Below are 26,922 nucleotides of genomic sequence, written 5' to 3'. Positions count from 1 at the left end.
ACTGCTATAGGCCAAAAGTGACTTTGTGTAGCCACAAACACCTCACACGGCCGAACATAAATGTTTTGGTTATGATCCTAAATATATTTAATATTAGGTTTATAACAGATATTTTTTGCGTTTGACCAACTATAAATGATTTTTGGTGTTACGCTCAAAATCTTTGTTAATAATGTAACTTGTTTAAGATTTTATGAGATGTAAGTGATGAATGAGAAACTTTGTAAAAAATTGTTTGGTAAATAATGAAATTTTTGAAAGTTTGATTACTTAAATGTGGGCCTAATGAGATTGAAGTTATTATGAAAGTTTAATATAAATGTGAGAACATTTACATTACATATGTGAAGAATTTTTATTAACAAAATTCATGAAACCGGGGCAAGGTTGAATTTCCAAAACTAGGTGGTGGTCAAAGACAACCACTTACAAAGATTTGCATACTAACTAATGTGATAGAAAATCAATTAAAATTTGAATATTATGAGTTGAAAATTTGTCTCTCTCAACTTACTTTTCGATACATCACTTTATGTGATTGATTAACAATTTCTCATCGAAAGTTTGACTGGAAAACACTTTCTCACAATTTTTTTTAATTCAAAATAAGTATATTATTTATTACAAAATTACCATACTATCTCTCCCCTTCTCTTACATTTTTTCCTTTCTCTTTGTTCTCCTTCTCCCGTTTGTCAGGACTTTTGCCTCAATGACAGTCGCCAACCTCAGCCATGACTTCGACTTTTTTGGCCGTGTCATTGACAGCCTTGAAGATTATGTGTCTCTCCATATTGATTCTAATGTGCATCCCAACAAAATCTCCATCTCCAAAATCTTTGGTCACTCCAAACTCAGCAAAAAGGCTCTTTGGAACTACACTAGAATCATTGCCATCACTAACATTTCTCTCCATGATAAGTTCCTCGAGGCCAGTCTCTCTTTGACCTACCGCTTTTGCCACATTATTGAAACTACCTCCACTCTTCCTTTCTTCAACCCCAAAATTCATATTCTTTAAATCCTCACCATCCCCAATTAAATTTTCGTTAAGCCTTTCTCTTCTTCTCTAAAAGACAAATTGATTCACCTTTATCTCCTTGTCCTCATCATTAAAATTCCAACCAAAATCCTCATCCTCTTCTATCTTCATCAACAACTTTAGTATTCAACACAGCCTCACCATAGATCTCTCCAATATCCTCAATTCTCTCATGTGCAAGCAAGAGCGCTCTGACGAAAAATCAAAAGTTGTACTAAAAGCCAATGGAACTAGACTATCGATCTCACCAATAACCTCACTATTACAGTTACACGTCTACTATTACTATTATTATCAAAATGGGAATATGAATATGAATTATCAAGTAGTTGTGCTAAAAGATTGCTCCTGCCTTTAGAAAAGTATCAATTGTCAAATTCTAAATGGTTCTCCCAAAATTGTCGATGGCTTGATCTACAGACTCTAGAGACTCTTGCACAAAGGCAATAATTTCCAATGAAGTGGGGGTCCTTGGCGCATGTGGCCACTAAATGGATTATGACATATCAAAACTTATCACAATCTTTACAATAATACTCTATCACTGACTTAAACAAATATGAATCTAAACGAGGAGAAAGAAGCATGAGTTTAAGTTTTCTTCTCCTACATCTTTATCAGTTTTTTCTTTTTAATTTTTTCAGGATATTACAAGAAAGTAAATTGACATTTTTTTCCCTTCTGTCCTCAATTTTTGTTAACAGAGCTAATTCTGAGATTAAAAAAAAGTTATTTATGCATTCAAAGGGTGAAAAGTGTTTTAAGGCCAAACCTTAGGTGAAAAAATTGTTAATCACTCTCTATATAAAATCTTTGTGCAAGTCTTTATACTACTATTGCCTAAAAGCTCCCAATTCCATGCAACAAAGATAATTATTGTCACTTTCCAAACTAAGCATGTCTGTTATTAAATTAAAATCTCAACAAAGATACTTCTAAAATTCTTGTGAAAACAATTTACCTTTGAGATATGTTGCCGGCAGAGAATCAAAATCCAATATGAAGAACTGGAAACATATGACCCTTCAAATTACAAAATCTACAGTTTCGCATGCAAATGAATGTCTACAGAAATATGCTTGGCCTTTAAAACTATACATTTTACGTGAATGGTTTTTGAGCCAAAATGATAGGAGAGACCAGTTTTCAGAAGTTCTTTTTCACAATTTCTCTTGCTATTTCCTATAAGAACCTACCACTTCTCAATGGAAAGAAAAGAAAAGAGTAAACAGTACAGAAATCATTCAGCAACAGTGTTAGAGTCTAACTGCTTACGGCTTAAAAGAACACCTTTATCCCATACTTCAATGCATCTGCAAATACAATCATTTGAGCAGCCTGATCAGGTTTGTTATACAAACAATGTTAGTATACATTACAACAATAGGAAAAAATGAGATCATGAAGCAACAGGAAAAAAAAAAAAAAATAGTTGCTAATCTTAGATTCAAATGTCTGTAATTTGTAACTACTCCATGAACAAATCAATTAAAAACCTATATGCACAAACAATTCTACAATCAATATTGAACATAATGATAAGGGCAGCAGAGAAACCAGACATAGAAGACCAGAGGTCCAGAACCAGTTACAAAAATGAGGCTTGCCTTGTAATTGAATATACACCAAAATGTGGAAACCAACTACTGTTTACTATGTCAATACATGAACATTTCTTGGTATTGATGAAATTGAAGCTATCTTATTGACGTAGAAAATTTTTACAATTTCAATAAGTTTACTATTTTAATTAGGAGAATTGTATTAAGAAGTTTTTAATTTAATTAATTGAATCAGATTAATAAGTTTTTTATCAGGAGAATTGAATCAGACATTTAATCCTCAAAATTCCAAGAACTTGAGATAATAAAAACAGCTGTGGTGTTGAGATTTTTAAATGTTAAGTTCATTTGATTAAGAAGTGTGACATAAATAGGGAAGGAGGATGCATCAATAAGATTAAAACAATAATGAAATCAGGCTCACGGAAATTTGAAGAAAAAATGAGGGGCATATACCCCCAAAGCCCAAATCCTACCAAAATACCCATACAAACTGCTAAACTCAATCAGTGTTAGTCATATCAATCTTCACGCAAACAATATAGGATGTGCTCAAAGAGAAGGAAAACAGCTAGGAGAAATGGCAAGTAGCAGTATCTTTGTAATATCAGCAACCTTTTGACAATATATTTACGGAGAAAGGGCATTAATTGCAAGTGTGGAACTCTAAATTTATTTGTGATATTTCTCTTTTACATCCTGCGACCTCCTAAAAATACAAATACTTGATACGAATAATGTTAATACTAGCAACAAGAGATGGTAGCTTCTCCCAAAGGCCATAGCCCCCCAATTAGCAAAAGACTGTCCTAAACTCAAAAACAATAATTTTCTCCTTCCCCTATTACAATCATAGCTCCCCTTTATATATATTGCTCATACCTACCATACACATTTCATAACTCCCCAATTCAATTTATCTCACCTAAATATTAATTCTAATAAATTATATATATTATCTTAATTAAATATTGTCTTAATCTTCAAATTTATATCTTATTATCTTATTAATTATTCAGATTATTATAATCAATATTAATTATTATTATTACAAAATCCTGGCAGGATCATTAAAAATCTTCATCAGATTGACTTGTTAATCACAGGAAGGCATGAAGCAGATAATGATACTAAATTCTATAAAGTATTGTAGCAGTTATTGAAGGTAAATAATTTATAATTATGTCAGTTATTTCAAGTAAATGAAAGATAGTATATCAGGGTGAAAAAGAAAGTTTATACATTGCCTATTAACAATCTGATTAAGGTTCATAGTGCATCTGAAATATGGAAACGTTATATAGAAAAGGAATACATACCTTTCTCCAGCAACACCAATGCAAAGGAAGTGGCCATGTCGCCATCCATCTTGGAAATGACCAAAGCATACATCACCAGACTTTGAATAGAAGCGGCCCTCACCATTGGCCTTCCCCTTCCAAAAGTTTGCAAACCATCGATCCCCAGTTTGGAAATAGAACCAACCCTACATGACCATAGATAATAAACACTTTAGCATTATCTAGAGAAAACAAAATTTCAGAATTCTATAATGCATGCCGCTCTCGTAATGTCAAGAAAAAGAAATTCAGTTCATTCTATTTTTGTCAATTACAAATGGAAGATGCGCTTTTTGAATTTATAAGTTAAAGAGAAATAACTGTGCATGATATATGTAGATATATAAGCTTGAGAAAGTGAAATTCATATAAATATTTGCATGAAACATTAAGAAAATTGGAGATTTGATGTTGATGGGTTGAAAAACTAGCAACATGTATATCTGAAACAAAATTTCACACAATTTTAAAAGATATTCACAATCCTAAAGTCATTATGAGCTACAGCTAACAGTTAACAGAGCTTACTTCATTAAAACACCTAGGTGCTCTGATGGGAAAAAGATGCTGCTGCTAATTTCTATTTAACAATTTACACAATAATTTGCGTGAGTTAAAGACCAATTTCCATTATTGCACTAATTCTGAACATTGTTCAGTGGCCATGGCACCACTCTCACCCTCTGGATCTGGTCCACAGGCCTGTACTTGGATCTGTTCCAACTTGACATTTAACAGATTTTAGTTCTTGCTTCCAAGCATATTTATACCATATAACAAACATTTATACTGTTCCCATTAAAATATCTTAAATGCTTCTGAAACATTAATGTTCACACAATACACTTGTTGAGTGAATTCCACAATTCTGTAACCAAAAGCAGTATTAAGATGCCAACTTCAATTGAATGACTAAAAGAGAAAGCTCTTGTCAAAATCAACAAATTGTAACAATAAGACTGTACATGAAGTAATTTCACTAATGTCTCTAACCTGCAGTTGAAAGATACTGTAATTTCTTGGTTGAGGGTTCAAAAGTCATCATAGATGTCCCTAATATTAGAAATGGTTTAAATCTGTTTTGAGGTTATTCTTTAAGAAGCTTAAACGAGAAAACAAACCTTTCCATGCATGACATCATCTCTCCATGAACCCTGAAAAACATCTCCATTACCAAAGTAATATGTACCCAGACCTGACTTCTTACCATAACGCCACATACCATCATATATACTTCCATTAACAAGTATTAAACGACCCTGCATGCAAAATCTGCAATTTAATATTTTCCAATAGCAACAGAACAAATATGCTCCAGAAAAAGGTGTTCCAACTACCTTTCCTTCAGGAAGGCCCCCCTGGCATCGTCCTTGATAGACTCCTCCTCTGTACTGCATCTCTATCACAGGAGTCCATTTTTTTGGTGAATCACGTTCTGCCTCCTTCAGGGAAATTAAACAATCAGGACTAAGTCCTTGCATATTGAAAATCGAAAACTATAAAAATTCAAGTAGTCAAACAGACAACAGCATATACCACTATATTAGGAGCCTCCAATTAAAGATGCACATTTGAATTTTGTATAACCATTATGTAGAAAGAAACAAAGGGACAGTAAAATTCTTTATCTTGTAATAAACCCTGAAAAGCCTAGAATGTTGGATAGGTTTCTGTTTTAGTAGATTAACAATGCATTAAAGACGGTGCTAAAAAAAAATGTACACAGCAATGTGTTGACCAGCCATGTACACAAAACAATGCATAAGGAGCAGAAATTCAAAGCTCTATTCACCAGAAGACATTTACAAACCATGGTTAAAATAGAAATTAATAAAGTTAAGAAAATCTACCATTTTCTTTAAAAATATATATATATATATATATATATGAAGCAGGATATTTGCTTTGCCAACCCTATAAATGGGCTCAACATAGCAGATAGCAAATTTATGGATGGTGGTACAGAGAGACCTTATAACATACCCTTCAGGTTTGAATGCTTCTGAAAGTAATTTCATTTTGAACTGGAAATTGACCCAAAAAACATCAATCATACATGATACAACAGCATCGGGAAAAATGAACAAGCAATTTTGCTCTCAGCATTATTGAAAATCAATTAGAACAATATACATTGGCATAAGATAAAATAGCTTTTCAAAAGATATGTATGCCTCAATACTTTATTGTCCATTAGAGAACATCTTTTACTTGAAAATTACCAGCATAGACGCTGCACGACTTGAAAGTCCTCCCTGTTTCTTTTGACCATCAGCAGTTCTTCCCTTCAACAGGGTAGAAGCGGTGCTAGTGAAGTCCCTAAATAGTGGTAGTGCTTTGACATCATCTCCATTCTTTGGCTCTAGAAGTTTTGAAACATTGAACACAGTGGTCCTGTCTTTCAACTCCTCCAACGGTCTTACACCAACAGGAAGGCAGAAGATACTCAGGTTATCAAGTGTTGAGGTAGACCCAGGGTCAGCTGCCCTTTCTCTAGCCCATTCTTGTGCAGTTTGATAACCAGGTCCCAAGTTCCAACCATCAAGTGGTCCCCTTTGGAAGGAAGGAGTTCCTAAATAATGCATTTTAACCATGATTGCCAAATAAAAATATTGACAGGATTTTCCAACTGCAGAAGTAGGTAAACCAACTGCAACAATGAGAAGAGAATTTATAGAGCTACCTTCAGTAATTTGATTATGGAAGTTGGAAGGCTCAGTCCTGGGATCAAATAATTCAGCTTCACTTTGTCCAGACATGCTATTATAAATTCCAGAATAGCAAAAATTAAAGAGATTTAATGCACATGAAACTTCAGGGTGAAATAGTTTAAAAGGAAAAACATTTAACCTGGAATCATTATTGTTGTCATTGCTCCATTCTGTCTGTGCTTCTTCAGAGTGGTCAAATCTTTCCATGACAGCAACAATATCTTCCATTTCACCAGGTTCTGATGAACTACTCACCTTAGGAAGGTGTACATTCTCAATTTCATCTTCTACATGAGTATTGGTTGATTTTGGCTGGGATCTCCGCCATAAATTAGAAACAAAGGGAAAGTGACGGGCCAATATAGATAAAATGCTGCTTTCATGCAAGGCTTGTTGTTTAAGAGAACTGGTAACCACAGGAAATTATGTGAGATATTAAGATATAAAGGCATAAGTAAAATAGATTCATAACTTGAAATTGACTAACACTCACTATTCTTCTTCATTTTATTATTTCAGGCAATCAAAGTGTTCATGACTGTTACAGCACTCAAGTTTAAATGCAGTCTCCCCATCCCATAAGCATTGGCAGATTACCAAAAAAATCTCTAGGACACAGTAGCCCCAAGAGACAAGCAGTATGATACTACTCAACCCCCATGATTACTAACAGCGTGAATCAAAGTAAAACCACTGTGCCTAATTCTGTGTTACATTAGTCATTAGTATAAACAAAAAGTCTTGCAACAATTAGCACAGGTAAAATAACAATCAAATTCTAGCAGATAGATTAGCAAGCAGACATAACCATTTCCTTCAACTTATATGAGCACTAGTTAGGCCAATGCATGGCTACTTTGGGCTCATGCGTTAGAGCAACTGTACATACAAAATTTCCTGCCTCAGATTATGAAGGGATTAAAATTAAAAGCATGTATATTGACATATTTTTCCAAGAAACAAAATGTGAAAATGAATGAACCAAACAACAATCAAAACCGAAAAATCCATGACAACATTATCTTTGCAACATCAAACAAAAGACTTCTTGCACAGTTTGGTTATAAGGAGTTTGTTGTAGAATCTGTAAATATGTGCATTAGTATATATAGAGCTTAATTATAAGAATTTAATTATGGTAGAAGCTGATTATAGGATTTCAATTATAGGAATTAAATATTCCTTTTCCTAATCTAGAATACCTAATGTGTATATATAAACGTATCTCTGTAATAGTAAAAGCATGAATAAAATATATACTCTGAATTTCAGTTTCTTCATGGTATTAGAGCCTAGTTTGCCTTAGTGTGCAAATTCAAAAATTTCTTGTTTCAAATGCAAGTTCCCAAACAATTTTGGATTGATGTAGTTTTCACATCTTGTTTTTTAATTAACCACATGCCATCATCAGTTCTTCATCAATTCTTCAAGGTCAGATTCCTTACACTGTTCTTTTTCCAAATAAATCTTTATTTCCTATTGAACCGAAAATATTAGGCCGTACGTGTTTTGTTTGTGATATTCATCCTGCTGTCACAAAATTAGATCCCAAGTCTTTAAAATGCGTGTTTTTTGGCTCCTCTCGTCTTCAAAAAAGATATAGGTGCTTTTGCCCCACCTTAAACAAATATCTGGTGTCATCTGATGTTACATTTTTGGAAAACATTCTTTTCTTCTTCACTTCTCTTACTGACAACATTCAGGGGGAGAATGATGATTTGTTGGTGCACACTGTTACCTCATCTCGCCCTCTAGAGGATGCTTCTACATCCATTAGATCTCTAGAAATTCCTCTACCTGAAGAGTCTACTCCTACCAGACCACCCATTAGCAAGTTTACTCTAAACGTCAACAACCTCCAGATACATGTCCTGAACCATTCTCTTTGTCATCTGATCCAGTTCCTAATGATATTGATCTACCAATTGCTCTTCGAAAAGATAAAAGGTAGTGTACTTATCCCATCTCTTCTTTTGTTTCTTATGGTCACTTATCCCCTATTTTTTGTTTCTTTATTGCATCACTTGATTTTATTTCTATTCCCAACACCACTCATGAAGCTCTATCTCATCCTGGTTGGTGTAAGGCTATGATAGAGGAAATGAATGCCTTAACTGATAATGGTACTTGGGACTTGGTCAATCTACCTGCAAAAAAGAAAGCCGTTGGATGTAAATGGGTGTTCACAATTAAGGTTAATCCGGATGGATCAGTGGCTTGCCTTAAGGCTCCATTGGTTGCTAAAGGATATGCATAGACTTATAGGGTGGATTATTCTGATACTTTCTCTCCTGTTGCTAAGAAGACTTTTGTTTGTTTGTTTATTTCTATGGAAGCTACCTATAATTGGCCTTTACACTAGTTGGATATCAAGAATGCCTTCTTGCATGGTGACCTTCAAAAGGAAGTTTATATAGAGCAACCATTTGGTTTTGTTGCTCAGGAGGAGTATGGAAAGGTTTGTCGGCTTTGCAAATCTTTGTATGACTTAAAACAAAGTCCTCGTGCTTGGTTTGGAAAATTTAGTCAGGCAGTTCAAAAGTTCGGCATGATAAAGAGTAAATATGATCATTCAGTTTTCTATAAACAGTTTGAAATTGGTAATATTCTTCTAGTTGTGTATGTTGATGATATTATCATTACTAGAAACGATACTGTGGGAATTTCCTCTCTTAAATCATTTCTTCACATGCAGTTTCAAACAAAAGATTTAGGGGGTTGAAATATTTTTTAGGTATTGAAGTAATAAAAAGCAAGAAAGGTATCTTTCTATCTCAGAGGAAATATGTGCTTGACTTATTGACTAAGATAGAAAAATTTGGAGCCAAACCATATAGCACTCCGATGGTTCCTAATCTACAGTTTACAAAAGATGGTGAACTATTTGAAGAACCTGAGAAGTATAGAAGATTGGTGAGAAAGTTGAATTATCTTACAGTGACTCGTCCTGATATTACATATTCTGTCAATGTTGTAAGTCAATTCATGTCATCTCCAACAGTCGATCATTGGGCAGCTTTAAAGCAAATTTTGTGCTGCTTAAAGGGTGCTCCTGGACGTGGTATATTGTATGAAAATCATGGTCAGACTAATATTGAGTGTTTCTCATATGCAAATTAGGCAGGTTCCAAGGTAGATAGAAGATCCATCACTAGTTATTATGTCTTTGTTGAAGGAAATTTGGTATCATAGAAGAGTAAGAAGCAAAGTGTTGTGTCCCGATCTAGTGTACAATCAGAATATAGAGCTATGACTCAGTCCGTGTGTGAAATAATGTGGGTATATCAACTTTTGACTGAAGTAGGTTTCCAAATGTCCTTACTAGCGCAATTATGGTGTCATAATCAAACTGCTCTTCATATTGCCTCTAATCCTATGTTTCATGAACGAACTAAACATATTGAGATTGATTGTCATTTCGTTCGAGAGAAGATTCAACAAAAATTTATTTCTATAAGATATGTGAAGACTGAGAATAGCTAGGGGTTATTTTCACTAAGGCTATAAATGAGGTTTGAATTGATTATATTTGTAACAAGTTGGATATGATTAACATCTATGCTCTAACTTGAGGAGGAGTGTTGTAGAATCTGTAAATATATACATTAGTATATATAGAGCTTAATTATAGGAATTTAATTATAGTAGAAGCTGATTATAAGATCTCAATTATAAGAATCAAATATTCCTTTTCCTAATCTAGAATACCTAATATGTATATATAAACGTATCTCTGTAATAGTAAAAGCATGAATAAAATATATACTCTGAATTTCAGTTTCTTCCTATTTGCAAGTTATGATTGTCTAGTAAATTATTGTATTTGCTTACTTTTACACAAATGGAAACTCAAAATGACCGAGCACTACTATCGGTGGGATTGGATAAGCTTCAAATTTTTCACAACAAAAAGAATTGTAAATCAAACTTACGGTGAAACAGTTGAAAGTCTTAATGGATACAGATCTCACAGATGAATGACAAATTTAGAATTAAGATCTCACTAGTACACATTCTTAGCATCAAAATTGAATACTTACTCCAATGTAAGAACTGTTATTAGCAGGTTCGACTCCAGATTAGGTTCATGAACAGAAGATACAATGATTTCCCTTGTGCATTCCATAGTTTGACGAAAAGTATGCACAAAGCCTAGTAAATCATTATCATCAATAAGCTCTGAACTAGCAACAATGCATATCACCATCCCATTCAATTCCTGTACACAGAAAAGAAGATAATTGGTATCAATAGACAGCAGTATAAAATTACATCAAAACAGGGGCATTTATTTATATTAAGAAGAAGTTGAAAGTGATGGATGTATTCCAAAAGTTTCCAACAGTGAAGGAGATGGGGTAAAGAACAGAAAACCTGTACAAGATAGCTTGCACATGCACAAATGAATGGGTACAAAATTGCTTTACAAACTGCGGACTTTAATTCATGTTTGTCACATCTTTGTAACGGCACCAATGAAACAAAAAATTGAAAAAAAGGCGCAAACATTTATAAGTGCATTTATATTCTCCTAGATCATACCTTTAGACTAGCACCAATGAAAGGGCAGTCATATATAGCTTGCAAAATGGAAGCTTTGATGTGGGAACCAGCTCCAAATCCAATTTTAGCTTCTTTGTAGTTTCCCAGAATCTGTCAACTGTTACGTTAGCCTTGAAAGGACAGATAATAGAAATAGAAAGAAATGAAACATAGCATTAGAACATGGGAATGAGAAAATAAAAGTTTCCATGGCTACATATGCACTCAATTCTTTACTTTCAATTTTGGTCCTTGAAAAATGCAAAATAGTTTATATTTTGTCCTTTTATTCTCATTAAGCAAAGAAAACTCGTAATTTTTTTTTTTTTTGGGTGAAAAGAACAGCAATGTCCTCTTTTCTTTATAAACATTCTCTCTCCTAAACAAAACTTACATGAAACTTAAACCTCAACTGCTCTCTCACACATAATTTACGCTTTATTCTATTTCATCTCTTTACGTAGATCAAATTAAGAAATATTTTGATTATAATTACTGTCAAATGTGATTTCAAGTTATAATTTTATAATATTTAAAACATCCTTTTCAAATTAACATGCCGAACATGTTTTCATTTTTATATTTTCTAAATATTGTTTTCATACAAACAAGTCAAAGGTGTTTCCATTTTCTGTAAATCACACAAATAAACCCAAAAGAAGTTTCCTATCTCTACCATTCTTAAGCGCAACATTTAGCAGAATAACGCAACAAGAAACAACAAATCAATAATTATAATCATAAAATTCATGGAAATCAATAACATACTTTCAAAACTTCTGAAACTTCTAGTGTCCTCGCATTATCATGTGGTATATCAATTAGCTTTCTGTGCATTTCCTGTAAATGTCACAAATATTAAGAAGTTACAGTGAGGATAAGAATTGTTAAGACAATTATATCAAGAGAAGGTACGCTTACAGATGTTAGAACAGAGACAGCATTTATAGCCAACAAAACAGCATCATTTGCAGTTTTCAAAGCCTCATCTAGGGTAACCAAATCCATTTCAAGTAGCCTGTCTGTTTCGATATCTGTATATGACAAAGGAAAATATTATGCCCACTTTAAACTTATCAAGTGCATTAGTTCCAATAGCTGAAGAATAGGTGATATGCTTTATTGCACAAGTATAAACAGGAAAAAAAAATTGGAGACCGTAATGTAGTGGTGCGAGAGTTAATAACTTCATACAGACGCTATCTCATGCCCAAAGCAATTCTAAACTCAGGTTTTACGAAAAGCTATTCCTAGGTACCTCAAGCAACTAACTCCTTTGCTGTGACTAGTAGAAAATACATTAGCAATTTGCGATTTTCCTGGGTTTTTTGGCCACTTTTATAAGACATATATCACTCTCCTTTTAGACAGCAGATGCCCCTTCTAGTTTCATGTCTTAATTTGATTTTAGAAAAAGTATTGCACTATTTGTGATACTGATATTACTGTTTAGATGTATAAAAAGTAAAACAATCTCCACATTTGCACTACAATCTCTTACTGTAGTTACAACTTTAGACTACCTATTGTGTGTTGTGACATAATAACTGATTATTGGTTAGTTTCTGCATCAAATTGACCAAATCATTCTTCAAAACTGACTATAAGCCATAGAATAACACCAACCCAAAGTCATTTGTTCAATTTAGCTGTAACAACTCCAACCACACAATTTAAAGCATTGGTTGGGGTGCTATATGGTAGTTACTCATGGATCGTGATTTTGATTTTTGGCTAAGCCCCAACAGTAGAAAATCTAAAACAGGTTATAGATAATTTTTAATCAAAATTTATTAAGTTCAATGGGATTGATGGGCCTGTCACAAGCACAACTTAATTTTTGGTTCGGCACATTTGGTTACTTAAGCCCAGCCCATATTGGGTCCAGATGGTTTGCGTGTTTTCTAAATGAGTAAAACTGTTCAATTAAATGACAGATATAATGCAACACCTACCAATACAAACATTTGTCTGATTGTGAAGTTTTGCTACCAAATCTTTCACCTGCGAATCAAATAACAAGTACATTTTGAAATTTCAAATAATTGTTTCAAGTTATCTGGAAGAATAGAAAATAAATATATGCAGGAAAGAAAGAAATAGTCAAAATGAATTCCAAGTAGACTGAGATTAGCAACAATATGAATACGATAATAGCCCAACCAGATGTTAAAAAAGGTTGTTCCTCCCAGGGAATAGAACTCATTTTGAACAGTGATTCAGTACCTACATTGGGAAAAGTCTATTGGTACTTTCTTTGTCACAAGAGTCTCAAGATATGTGGTCATAAAAAAGAACTTCACAGAGAAGGAAGTTACTAAAAATGATAATTATCAGTCAGTAACAATAAGCACAAGCACATAAGCACAAAAGCCACTAGTAACATGAATCTGAAGATGAAAAATGCTTCTCTTAATTTTGTGATCATACTGAAACACCAAGAGTTTAGAAATGAACCTTTAAGATCATGCCTTCTCTAACCAAAAGGCTCATGAAGTAAGCAGGTGCTCCATAGGAGTTTATGGAAACAATCTTAATTGGCATCCCACATAACATACAGATAATTTCTTTGTCAGACTACACAACTTCCACAATTTCATGCATCATGGAATACTGTAGACAAAATTGTTGCCATACCATGAAAAGCATCAGAATTCAGCAGTCATGAACCAACAAAGACAGACAAAATGAGAGCTTCACTCATGGTATGAAGTCAGCTTCTTGAAATCATATCTTTCCCCAGGTCCTAATAACCTCTCCTAAGTCACAATTATCTTGAAAAATTTACATTGACTAAACATGCAAAAATATTTAATCAACATAGGTACCATGATGAAATCTTATTACAGCTCGATTATTTATATTTCTAGGCATGCAATTACTGGAAAAATTCCTCAGGTAGGAAGCAACCAAAAAAGAAAAAAGTCCAAGTGACTACTCTATCTAAAATCTCACACATAAAATATAAAAAACTGACAACAAAGATATTATCATTTTGTTTAATGTTTTTCATATATTTATTACATCAAAGAAGCATGAATGTAATTGATCCCTAGCACACGGTACCTCATCAATGCGTCTTTGTCCTTCAAAGCTGAAAGGCTTTAGAACAATAGCAATGGCAAATCCATTTATAGATTTAACAGTTTTGAGAATTTCAACAGCTGCAATGTGATCTAGGCCATATCCTGCACTAGCCACCTACAGAAGAGAAAAGAGTAAAATGGCGGCAATAGAAAACTTCTAGGAAAGAAGTGTAGATTACAATAAAGTTTGAAAACTAAAATTTTCAATAAAAATATTCTTCATATCATTGTAAATACATTTCACAATATAGAACACCCCCAATCATGTTTCGTTGCTACTACCAATCATTTTCAAGGATAACAAACACTAAGAGACTAAAATCAGGTGGAAAGACTGTTCTAGGCAGAATAAAAGAAAGAAGACATGATAAAGGCAAAGTAGAGCACAGAAACCTTATCTCACAAAACATAATTTTTTAATAAGACAGGTTGGAAGCAAACTAAATATTTTCAGCATTGAGATAACTCCTCTTAGAGATAGACTATATTTAGCCGAAACACCTATCTGCTTATTAGAAGTCAATTACAATCTATTGTATTGTACTTTACACCCTCATGTGAACAGATACGAGCAAAAAAAACCGTAAAATTCATCCTCTAGAAGAAACAATAAATTGGTAAACCGACTGAGATGAATAAAGAAAGAAAACTGCTAATTTCCTTCCTTGGAAGAGGATAAAATCTTCCAAGTTGAGCAATTGTGCTTAAGAAATTTTGTGAATTGTATTATTTATTCTTCCCAATAAACTAGGCTATCAAACACCCAGAAATTAGATTTCCTAGTCTGATCCTGGTTTTAAGTATTCTATACAAATCCATTAATGTATGAAACTAAATAGAGAATCTCTGTCAAACAAAATCCCTGGCAACCAAGCCCAAAGTGACACAAAAAGCAACCTCCATTTTTCTCTCTTTTCTCACCAAAAACCATATTGCCTTTTTCTAAACAACTCAACCGAAGAAGAGTTGAACAACATATTACCTAACAAGCTTTGTCTTTCTTTCTTCTCCCAAAGTCAACAGCAAGCTCTCGCCCATAAATTTGAGGTTATTGAACTGTGAAGGAATAGATTATTAAAGGCCTCAAGACTTCTTATACAGATCACACACCATGAAGGAGACAGCTCCTAAACAAGAAGGTTTCCATGGATTACTTTGTCGGTATAAAATTTTCCTCCACCATCACCACGGAAAAACTTGAGATTTGAGAGGATTTTTGATAGAAGTCCAATTGTAATGCAGATTATTGAATGGAAATGTAAAGTATTGGGAAGAGATTTTTATTGATTATTGATGAGAAATGCAACAATGTAATATTAGACTCAATCAAATGATACACCTGACTGGAGATGAATGTGCTACACCTTCTACAACCAAGCTACCATGCAACGACTCCATGTAATTTGGTGTTCCAAAAGACAACGTTGTTAGAATACTAAGTAAAGAAACGACAACAATCTTTAGAAAACTAAACTCTTAATATTAAACTTTGCAAAGCTTCTCTGCATATAAACTGAAATTTATTAATGAAACTAAACTCCCTTGCTCATCTACACAAGCATCCTTATATGGAGAACTTTTTCCTAATCTTAATATGATCCCTAAATAGAGACAAGTTATAATTGAACCTAATAACTACTTTCCTAATTTAAAACAAAGACAACTTATTAATTGACTTTAATAGCATTCCAACAATCCTAACTTTAATGGGTATATCACTTATTGAATATCTTCAACTAAATCGCATTCCTATTCAGCTGGGTATATCCTTTATGGAATATCTTCAACTAAATTGCAATCCTATTCTACAACCGCTTTTTCGTTTCTTCGTTTGTAAACTTTGAGTTCTAATTTAATTGCAATATTTCTAAATTATCCGAGGGTGTAACATACACTGTAGCTATTAACATACATACTCACTGCACTTCTATCTAAACCTTCCTAGTTTAAACAGATGGCTTCCTTTCCTAATTTAATATGGCAATGCTAATCTTAATCTAATCTTATCATAATCACAATCAAACTGATAGCCCTAACCTAATGCTAATCTTAATTGAGTAATTTCCAAATTACCCTTATTCATCCTAATCACAATTTATGATAAGGGCCCAACAAATCTTTCCCCCTCAACAACTGCCTTGTCCCCAAGGCTAAAGTACGAAAATTCAACTTGAGTTGTCTCTGCTCTAGGTACTCCTAGAGAGGACTAGGGATTTCTTTTGGATTCTTTGGCAAAGGCAACTTGCTAATGTTTTGCCCACAAAATGGGGGAAGGCCTCTAACTATCAAAACTCTTCTCCCAGGTGGACAGTTGCATTTTTGCACGCTTTACATCTACAATTGATAGAGCACCCTAAACCGTCCTAGTAGCATTTGCAATATTTCTTTAGACAACTAGATATCTTGCAATTAAAGTCTCTTCTATGTTTTGTTGAAAGTGTTGTTTCACTAGATTCATTCTAGGGAAATTAATTAATTTAACTTTATTTTAATCATGCTATACAATTTTAAACCTCTTTTTATGCATTATACGGACATAGTCAAGATCCCAACTTCATGTCCGTTCTACCCTCTTCCCTACCTTTAGAACCTTAGCCTTTTAAACATATTTTCATGCATATCCACATCTAAAAATAAGTTCAAAATCAAAAAAATCCTCCATTAAAATCATCTAAATCATACATCAAAATCATTTTAATCAAAGTAAATAAAATTTCATCACATTATTTGATATTTTGCTCTAAGATTTGAAATTGAAATTTCGAGATTTTTTTGTGTAGTAATGAATCCTACTTTGTTAATTTGTAAGTTTTTATGGCTTTTGTTGTTGTTTTGTAGTTAATTTAGTTATAGGAATGGTTTATTTACATCAAATTTATATTAGAATGAAAAAAATGTTTAGTTTTTGAGATTAAATTAGTGAAAAATAAAACATTGCGATTTTAAGGAAAAAGTAGGCAGGTAGGCAAGATTTTTTTTTTAAAATTCAATTGATTTATTACAGAAGATTTTATGATATATTTTTTTTAATTCAAAAATTTAAATTGTTTTGATTTATTTCAAAATATATTAGAAGATTTTATGACATAAAATAACAAAAAATCTTCTAGAATATTTAGAAATAAATCTAAAAATTTTAGAAATTTGAATTTAAAATAAATCCTTCGTGTCATGTCTACCTGCCTACCACACCTACCTATCTACCCCATTCATACTCTCCTACTTTTTCCAAGAAAATTGCAATATTCTGTTTTTCACTAATTTGATCTAAAAACTAAACATTTTTTTATTTTAATGTAAATTTGATGTAAATAAACCATTTCTATAATTCAATTAACTACAAAACAACCAAAAAAAAAAAAAAAAACTAAAAGAACTTACAAATTAACAAAGTAGAATTCATCACTACACAAATTTTAAATATTCAAATAATATATCAAACAATAAGATAAAACGTTATTTACTAGGATTAAAATGATCATGATACAAGATTTCTTTAATTTTGAACTAATTTTTAAATGAGATGATGAATGTAAATAAGTTTAAGAGGTTAAGGTTCAAAGGTTACGAATGAGGGTAAAACAGGTAAGAAGTTAGAGTCTTGGCTATATCCGCATAATGCATAAAAATGGTTTTAAATGGTATAACATGATTAAAATAAGGTTAAATTAATTATATAGCATGATTAAAAATGGTTCATGGATAGGCTTGTTGAAGCAATCTTAGCATGAGTCTGACTCTATGCAGTAGACACTAGCAACAAAACATTCACAGTAAAGTTTCAAACACTTTGAGTTTTGACAATAACAACACTTGCAAGACTTGGTTTCTCTAGCATTTTCCAACCAACCCCTTTTCTTTCAGGGGCTAATTAGACTAAACTCTTCAAACACTAAATATCCAGATGTTTGAGAAGCTTCTTCTACTAGTGGAACTCTGATAGGCACCTGCTATCGATTATCTGGCAAATAACTCAGGCTGGCTTCGACGCGGTTATTCGGATGCCTCAGCAATCAGACCATAGCGGAAACAATGACAATGTAACAGTGAATGTTGTATGAAATATTGCAATAAACAGTAGTCAAGTTGTTCAGAATGTATTCTTGATATTAAAATAAAATAACTGCCACAGAAAGCGCAAATGCTCTGTTTTGCTTACAACCAGTTCTAATAATACGAATAGAAAATCAAGAAACCAAATATTAAAGAAACTAAGCACTGAACTGTAGGATCTCCAGCTCAGGCCTCCTTCACCAGCATTCGAGAGGCTGGGCTCTCCTTCTCAGCTGAAGCTGCCTATTTTTTCCTGAAAAAAGTCTCTCCCCTCTCTCCTTCTTTTCTTCTATTTTTATACCTCTTTCTCCTCTAACAACCCTTGATTTTATTTGCCACGTGTCTGCATTTTCATAGTGGTCCAACTGCTGCCTTGCTTTTGTGTCTTCCTCTTTGTCTTGCTTTTGTGGTGTGCCTTGGTTTTGTGCCCTGCCATTACATGAAGTCCTAACAATACCCCGCCCAACGAGAATCACCTTGTCCTCAAGGTGAAAGCTAGGATACTTCACCTTCATTGCTGCAGAACTCTCTTGAGCGATTTCGAAAGGAAGTAGGTTCTGCCTGTTGATAAAAAACTTCTGACAATTAGTAAGCACAAAAGTTGTGACAACATTTGATAATTTTCCAGAGCTGCGGTGGTAAAGAGAAATTGCGTGTTCTGGCTGCCCATTTCGAGCATACCCACATAGCATCGATGTCCAAATTATGGAGCTTTCCTGGTATGACGACCATTGGTGGAACATCTTCTCAGCATCTGCCATCCTCCCACACCTTGTCATCATATCCAACAATGTTGCTTCAATGCAAGCATTTGAACCAAAACCAAACTTTAAAACGAACCCATGAATTTGCTTACTCAATTTTACTTCTGCTAGTGACCCACAAGCATTAATAACGCTGGTCAAAGTGAAATCCGTTAAGACTAAACCTTCCTCCACCATCTTAACAAAAAAATCAATTGCTCTCATGCCCCTACTATTCTTACAAAATCCAGCTAGAAGAGCATTGTACAAAATACAATTCTTCTCTGGCATCATATCAAATGTCTTCACTGCAGAGTCCACTACCCCAAATTCCATGTAGGCTATTACCATCTCCGTCCAAGTAATAACATCTCTAATAGGCATCCTCTCAAATATGGCCTCCACACCTTTTACACTTCCACACTTGGTGCAGAACCCAATAAGCCCATTGTTGACACTCAAATTGCACTCTATCCCAATTCTAATAGCATGAGCACGCAGAGATCGGCCTTCCATCCATCTAAAACTTCCGGTCAAAGCCGTCAAAAGGGTCGAAATTGTGATATAATTAACTCTAAAATCATCATTTCTTTTCATATCACAGAACAATTCAAATGCTTTCTCATACTTAAGCTCCTTAACCATGCTAGAAATCACAGTATTCCAAGACGCAATGTCTCGTCGAGACATTTCATCAAACACTTTAACTACATACTCCATCAATCCACTAAATTTACCATAAAGTCCCATAAGCGCATTAGCAACAAAAACATTGTCCAAATAGCCCATTTTGACTATCAAACCATGAACTTGTGAACCGAAATTCAACTCCAAAAGTCTAATACAAGCAGTCAGAATAGCAACAAAACTGTGTTCATTAGGCTCAATACCTTCATCTCGCATCCTAAGAAATAACTCAATTGCTTCCTTCTCTCGACCAGATTTCACAAAACCCGAAACCAGAGACGTAAAAGACATAACATTGGGGTTTGAAAGTCCAGTAAAGACTTTATAGGCATCAATAGCAAGACCCATTTTGACATAAGCTGAAATAAGAGGATTACCGAGACAAGTATGCTCTTCTTCTTGAATTTTTTCAATGGAAGCATGCACGACTTTGGCAAGTGACACGTCACCGTATTGAACTGACAAGCGAAGCAAAGTGAAGAAGTTTTCAACGTCAAGGTCAATGTTGGTAGTAAAGTTATTAGGTGAAGAAGAGTTGTGGATGTTGAGAGGGTAAGAAGAGATAGGTGGGTGGTGGAGTGAGGAGTGAAGGGGCTGAGGAGTAGCGGTGGAGGTGGAAGTGGAGAAGGGAAGGAAGTGGGGTGAAAAGAAGGTGCGGCTAAGGAAAATTTTGTGGCTTGGGCCTGGGTCATATATTTTGGTTTGGTTAATGGGGTGATTAATAAAAAATGAAAGCTGGGTTGGGTTTGATTTGTGGAAACTAAAGTTGGGTGTATATTGAAATTGGTTTGGGTTTGAATTATGTGATAAAGCTTTTGGGTTGGGTTGGGTTTCTGGATTAGGTGGACTGCGGGTAGGGTTTTTAATTCCCACTTTTTCTTTTTCCTTTCCACCTGCAGCCTCCTTTTCCTTTCTTTTCTTCACGCTTCCAACACTAGTTTTCATCTCTTTTGACCGGAAAGCATGAAGGTTGAGCATGGGAGTTGATTCAAGTGGCCGGACTTTGTTAGAACCAGCAAAACCCCCATCGAAATGTACTGTTTCCACCAGATCTACCTTGATTTTGCCGAAGATTACTTCATCATCCCTGGGTATTGATGCCCTTCTGTCAAAATCTCCCATTTCAATTGACCCATCTTTCTTGCTCTCTGCTTCCCTACTAGTTTCCTGTTTTTGGACTGTTGTTGGCGGCCCAAGCTCTCTCAAACGCTCCTGCAGTTTATTTGCGGAAGGGAGACCCAACTTTTGGGCAATCCACAAAGCGTCTTCAAAAATCTCTCTCCAATTTTTGTTCATGTCTCTATTTTTATTTGCCATGTTTCTGTTTTCCAACTCCATTTTTCCTAATTCCAGATCTATCTAGGAAGGTGCTCTGATACCATATGATAGGCACCTGCTGCTATGATAGGCACCTGCTATCGATTATCTGGCAAATAACTCAGGCTGGCTTCGACGCGGTTATTCGGATGCCTCAGCAATCAGACCATAGCGGAAACAATGACAATGTAACAGTGAATGTTGTATGAAATATTGCAATAAACAGTAGTCAAGTTGTTCAGAATGTATTCTTGATATTAAAATAAAATAACTGCCACAGAAAGCGCAAATGCTCTGTTTTGCTTACAACCAGTTCTAATAATACGAATAGAAAATCAAGAAACCAAATATTAAAGAAACTAAGCACTGAACTGTAGGATCTCCAGCTCAGGCCTCCTTCACCAGCATTCGAGAGGCTGGGCTCTCCTTCTCAGCTGAAGCTGCCTATTTTTTCCTGAAAAAAGTCTCTCCCCTCTCTCCTTCTTTTCTTCTATTTTTATACCTCTTTCTCCTCTAACAACCCTTGATTTTATTTGCCACGTGTCTGCATTTTCATAGTGGTCCAACTGCTGCCTTGCTTTTGTGTCTTCCTCTTTGTCTTGCTTTTGTGGTGTGCCTTGGTTTTGTGCCCTGCCATTACATGAAGTCCTAACAAACTCCATTGTCAACAACCACCATATCTTTTTTAGCAAAGGCCGAAGTCAAAGATTCATGAAGAGGATCTTGACAACATGAAGGGGAGTGAGAGGATGCAGTGAAGTCAAGCAAACTAAACTATCTTCCTAAAGACAAAGTTTCTTGTTATCCTTTGAAGTTATTGCTAAAGCATTTAAATGCAAACTAATTCCTAGCAAAATGCATTGGGGAGAATCATTGGATGAATTAAATGGCACTTGTTGTGTATCCTTAAAAGCAAACCTCTCATTGCATTGCAACAGCACAAAGGAACAAAAGTTAGAACCCTTATTCAAGTTCTTGCAAGCCACCATTTCAAAATCTAAACAATGCCTTAGCATACCACAATAAAAACTAGAATTGAACTGTAAAGCAACTGGAATTTTCATTCCCAACTTATCACCTTCCTTGTCACTTGGATCATCAGTTATGCACCTATTAAGATTATCATTAGCATGGTCATCTGGCATTTGGTTTATTTGTTGTTGCTCATTGTTTCCTCCAAGTTGAGTAGATTGATCTTTCATGTCATATTGTTGACAAGTTGGAGTGGCAATTGCAACAAGATGAATGGGCGGCACAGTTAGGTGTAGAGGATGATGTGAGGCTGATGTCGACTGGGTTGGTGAGGCAAGTGCAAATGGGTGAGTTTGTGATGCAAGTGTGGCAATGTAATTTGATTGTGCAGTTGGGTGAAAAGGGTGAGTTTGTTGCAATTGGGTGTGGTAGTATATTAAGTTGCCATGTTTGATAGAATTGGCAATATTTGATGGGTGAGCAAGAGATGAACTTTGTGTAGGTGTAGTGTAATTGGTGGTTGTTGTCGCGGGTGGTGTGGTGAAACATTATGAAGTAGTGGCAATGCATTGATTGAAGGTCATGTTTGGATTCATGGGTGCGATAGTGATTGAAGATTTGCAATTGGATTTTTGTTGATTCATTGTGGAAATTTTTAGTGACTTCCATCAACATTCCCATAAGCTAGTGTCCTTGAAGTGGCTCTGTCATATCCCAATGGAAAAGGTAACCTCCGCTCAAGGCAGATAGCATGTTGTGGAGCATTGAGACCACTAATAATTTCCTACCAAGCACACGAAACAGGTTGTCTCATTCCTCATTTTTTTTGGCCACAATTCACTTGCCTTCCTTTCTAATGATTCTACTCGATTTTCCACTCTATAATTAAACATAGATAAATATACTATTTGTGGACTGGTAATCTAATACCAATTAACAGAACTTTGACTTTAATGCAAATTATTGAATAGGATTGTAAAAGATAGGGAAGAGATTTTTATTAATTATTGATAAGAAATATAACAATGTAATATGAGATTCAATCAGATGCTACACCAGATTGGCAATGAAGGCGCTACACCTTGTACAACCAAGCCACTTGGCTATTATTAACCAACATACACACTGTTGTTCCAGCTAAACCTTCCTAGCTTGAATAGGTAGCTTTCTTCCCTGATTCTTCTAACCCAAATTTAATTTGAGAATGTAAATCCTAATTCAATCTTATCATAGTTGCAATCAAACTGATATTCTAATCCTAATCTAATTCTAATCCAAATTGGATAAATTACCATTATTCATCCAAATCACCATCTATGATGGGGCCCCCCCAATTTTAGCCTTCTAAAATTCTAAATCATATTAAGAGGCTTGAAATCACCAATTGGAGTATCGTTAGTAGCAAATTGAAAATATAAATACAAAATTAGTAACTTGAGGCCTTTAAGTTCCAAAATCTCCCCTTTTTTTGTTTCATCATTTACATAGTTTCTCTACAAATCCATAAGCTTTATATGTTACAAAAATTCACCATTATTCAATTCCTTTTGAAATTATAATTCCAATTCTAGCACTAGGAAAAGGGGAGAATACCATACTAGTATAACTAGAAGCATTTATAACGATGAGGAAAGGATTCACATAAGCAATCCTACCCACTTGCCATCCCAAAATTGGAAATCCTTTCCATACTTCGTGGCTAAGTAAGAGTGATAAAAAAAGTTATACTTAATAGATATCTTTCTAAGGGATTTTAAAAATTTTGTTGCTAACCACATTTGTGTCCCACCACCCGTTGATAAAGGCCGCAATTACTACTAAAGCCTCATGCTAAAGAGAATTATTTTTGGTACATAATTTCAAAAGATAGCCAAAAAAGAAAAAAAAAGTTTCTTTTTTTCTCCACATTCCAAATATAGCCAAACATCTTTTTTTTAAATGACCGGGGACTCCGCCCCGTAATGGTTACAAAGGTAAACTCGGAGCACAATGACTAGACCAACAACTACTGTACTAGGTTAGTTAAGATTTCACAAATGTGATAGAAACATGAATCCAAGCCTTCTTCGTGAATTTTTTAATGCTTCATTAGTTTTATTAACCCTTGAGGTCGTCGAGCACCCTTTTCCCTCATGCCAACACACAATGTCCCACCAATGAAGATGAGGACCTTTTTTCCAATCATCACTTTCCCACAAGAAATTTTTACAATAGTTCTATCCTTTTTGCAACACTCATAGGATTTTAAACAAAAAGAGGAAGTAAATTGAAAAAACTAACAAAAAGAGTGGGATTAGGATGAGTCCAACTTCTTTAGAAAGAAATTATGCCCCTTTCCCCAACGAAATAAAAATAAAAATAGTTAATCTTCAACTTTAAACATCGCTGGATCCAAAAAGGTATAAGATCTAGGATTATTCCCCAAAAGAAAACATAAATATTAAAGCACAAACTCCCCATTAACAACCCAAATAAATTAGCCAAAGTGTTGATACTCCTTTTCAAGGAGTTAAATCCACAATTATGCTTAGACATGTTAAGATGGAAAGAATACTTGACGTTTCTTCAACTTTTAGAAGGTCTCTAATGTTTTGTTCATGATCATACAAGAAATTATAAAAGTGTAATCAGCAAATTGTAAATGAGAAGCTTTAATCTTCTATTTACCTACCATGATATTCTAGACAAGCTTAGCTCCCATTATTCATCATTTCATTCAATCAGTCAACAAATAAACTGAAAACAAAAAGGGTACAAGATCTCCTCGTCATCTTTAGAAGCTCAAAATATACCCTTGGCCAACCATTAACTGAAATTGAGATATTCATGGAGTGCAAATAAAACTAGAAATTCTAATCCACATAATTGTAGGTCTTTTCAAAAAATCATTTTGCATTCTTACTTTTTTAATTCCAACACTCCACAATTATATTTGTCATTAACACTGAATAAAAATCAATCTACCTTGAATAAAGAATGATTAAGCAACAAAAATGATGGTTTTTTTTTTTTTAAGAACAACTTACAAAACAAAGGGTAAAAACTTTTGCCATAAATTTATAGATGCTAGTAAGAAGGCTAATGGTTTGAAATCACCAACCCTAACTGTTGATTTCCTTATAGTCATAAGGTAAATGTAAATGGCACTAGTAATAATATTGGTATTCTATTTTCATGGAATTCATCTAATATACGATGCATCATATTCATAATTCCCAACAATTTTGGAAGAAATCCATGAAGAATAAATTAGGAACAAGAAACTCTCATGGACAACATTGAAAAATGACCTTCTTAAGTCCTCAAACCTCAAATTTCCATTTCAAATAGCTTGCATACTATTAGGACTAATGTTTATGTCTCTCTCAAGAGAAGAAAAAATAAAGAGGGGGGGGGGGGCGCAGTGGCAACAATCAGGAAAATAGGGGGGCCTCAACTACACTAACTAATCAACAACAGGAGAAAGAAATACGTGGCATATCAATAGAGGATGAGAAGCAGAGATTAGTTGAGGAAAGGAAGATAAAAGGAGCAGGTGGAAGTGGAGAGAAGGAGGGAAAATTTGAGGAATGTGAGCGGGAGAGTTTCAGCCTCTCGAAAGCTGAACAAGGGAGCCCTTGGCTTACTGTTTCTTGTGTTTTTGTGAATTCTTTTTGGAACCCAGTTTATTGTTATTGAGTTGTGCTTTGTGGGAATCTGTCTCTGTTCTGTAATTCTGAGATTAACAATTGTAACAGCTGGGAAATAGCCATTGTATTGATAGAAGAATGTTGTAATCAAGTTGATAAATCAATCAATACAATACATATTTTTCTGTTCTATTTACAATTTGCATGTTCTGTCTTGGCTAGAACTTACGAGCTCTGCAGTTGCTTCAGTTTGGTGATTAAGTCTGGGGGTGAGATATTGTCTGAAGTGGTGTTGGCTCTGAGGTGTTACCCAATTTCCCATCAAATGGTATCAGAGCATTAATTCTAGGGATGGAGAAAGTCGACTTCATCAAAGATAATGGGCGTTGGTGGATGGTTCGACGACTGACTCAATGGGAACTTTGAGAATTTATGATGAACAGAATTTGTCCTCGCTGTGACAACAAGGAAGAGCCGAAGTATGACTGTAAACGCAAATCATGGGTTGTTCTCGTGGTAGAAGAGGATGATCAAGATGATGAAGGCATCCTAATCGCATTCGACGAAGATTCAGAGAGGAAAAAAACTGACCTTGGTGATTTCGGTATTATGAAAGGAAGTCCGATGTCATATGAAGACCCATCGATGGAAATAGACCATCAAAGAGAAAAAATGGCAGATTCAAATGAGTTTCAGTTGCCGGAATCCATTGGTTCATACGGGAATCAACTTCCATTGACGATGAGGATAGAGCAGACAATAACAGTTGCGAACGAAAAGCAAAAAAAGGAAGAAAATAAGAAATCCATACAGATGCAACCAATTACTAGGTGCTCAGAATCTGTGAAGAAAAGAGAGACAGAAAAAGCTGCGGCTGGAGAAGGAGGCATCCATGAAGAAAGAAAAAGAGGAGGAAGAAGGGTTTATAACCCTGCCCGGCCCAATAACCCATTTACCCAGCCCAAACCCAACTCATTAAACCAAAATCCATCATTATTAAACCTAGCCCAATACCCAATCACACCCACACTAATTGATTCCGGCCCAAAACATTTTTTACTCAACTCAAAATTAAGTCCAACTACTAAGCCCAATCCAAAACCAAATTGGAATAACCCAAGAGCCCACAACCCAAACCTATTACAATTAAATCCAAATCCATTACAACCCAATTCTCAAACACTTAATCCAGCCCTAACTTAACTCAACCTATACATTATATATTCTAGCCCAAAAAC

At 34.6% G+C, this 26,922-nt stretch overlaps 2 protein-coding genes across 8 annotated transcripts in view; both read right to left on the bottom strand.

Moving 5' to 3' along the window:
- Window positions 1–2,072: 2,072 nt before the first annotated feature.
- Window positions 2,073–26,922, bottom strand: part of LOC123213747 (protein ACCUMULATION AND REPLICATION OF CHLOROPLASTS 3) — a 34,551-nt gene continuing 9,701 nt past the window's right edge. For 2 of the 7 annotated variants that reach the window (XM_044633258.1, XM_044633262.1), the window contains 13 exons: window positions 14,264–14,398; window positions 13,153–13,201; window positions 12,119–12,231; window positions 11,966–12,037; window positions 11,198–11,308; window positions 10,696–10,874; window positions 6,795–7,061; window positions 6,628–6,704; window positions 6,167–6,516; window positions 5,282–5,386; window positions 5,066–5,203; window positions 3,924–4,090; window positions 2,073–2,355 (listed from right to left, as the gene is read on the bottom strand). In XM_044633258.1, coding sequence (XP_044489193.1) covers window positions 2,283–2,355; window positions 3,924–4,090; window positions 5,066–5,203; window positions 5,282–5,386; window positions 6,167–6,516; window positions 6,628–6,704; window positions 6,795–7,061; window positions 10,696–10,874; window positions 11,198–11,308; window positions 11,966–12,037; window positions 12,119–12,231; window positions 13,153–13,201; window positions 14,264–14,398 — 1,836 coding nt within the window. In that variant the 3' untranslated portion in view covers window positions 2,073–2,282. Of the gene's footprint in view, window positions 2,381–3,923; window positions 4,091–5,065; window positions 5,204–5,281; window positions 5,387–6,166; window positions 6,517–6,627; window positions 6,705–6,794; window positions 7,062–10,695; window positions 10,875–11,197; window positions 11,309–11,965; window positions 12,038–12,118; window positions 12,232–13,152; window positions 13,202–14,263; window positions 14,399–26,922 lie in introns of those variants that run through there. The other 5 variants (XM_044633260.1, XM_044633259.1, XM_044633261.1 and 2 more) reach the window with 5 other exon arrangements.
- On the bottom strand, window positions 18,370–24,942 carry LOC123213746 (pentatricopeptide repeat-containing protein At5g03800-like). Its single transcript, XM_044633257.1, has one exon. It carries the CDS (start codon window positions 21,102–21,104, stop codon window positions 18,534–18,536), a length of 2,571 nt encoding a protein of 856 aa, XP_044489192.1. The 5' UTR covers window positions 21,105–24,942; the 3' UTR covers window positions 18,370–18,533.

Source organism: Mangifera indica, chromosome 4 (assembly GCF_011075055.1).
Source record: "Mangifera indica cultivar Alphonso chromosome 4, CATAS_Mindica_2.1, whole genome shotgun sequence".
NCBI lineage: Eukaryota > Viridiplantae > Streptophyta > Magnoliopsida > Sapindales > Anacardiaceae > Mangifera > Mangifera indica.
Note: the sequence above shows the minus strand (reverse complement) of the source record. Positions and strands in the feature narration are given on the sequence as shown.

Bases quoted from the DNA above. Each gene is read 5' to 3' on its own strand.
- LOC123213746 (XM_044633257.1), bottom strand. From the start codon at position 21,104: ATGGAGTTGGAAAACAGAAACATGGCAAATAAAAATAGAGACATGAAC.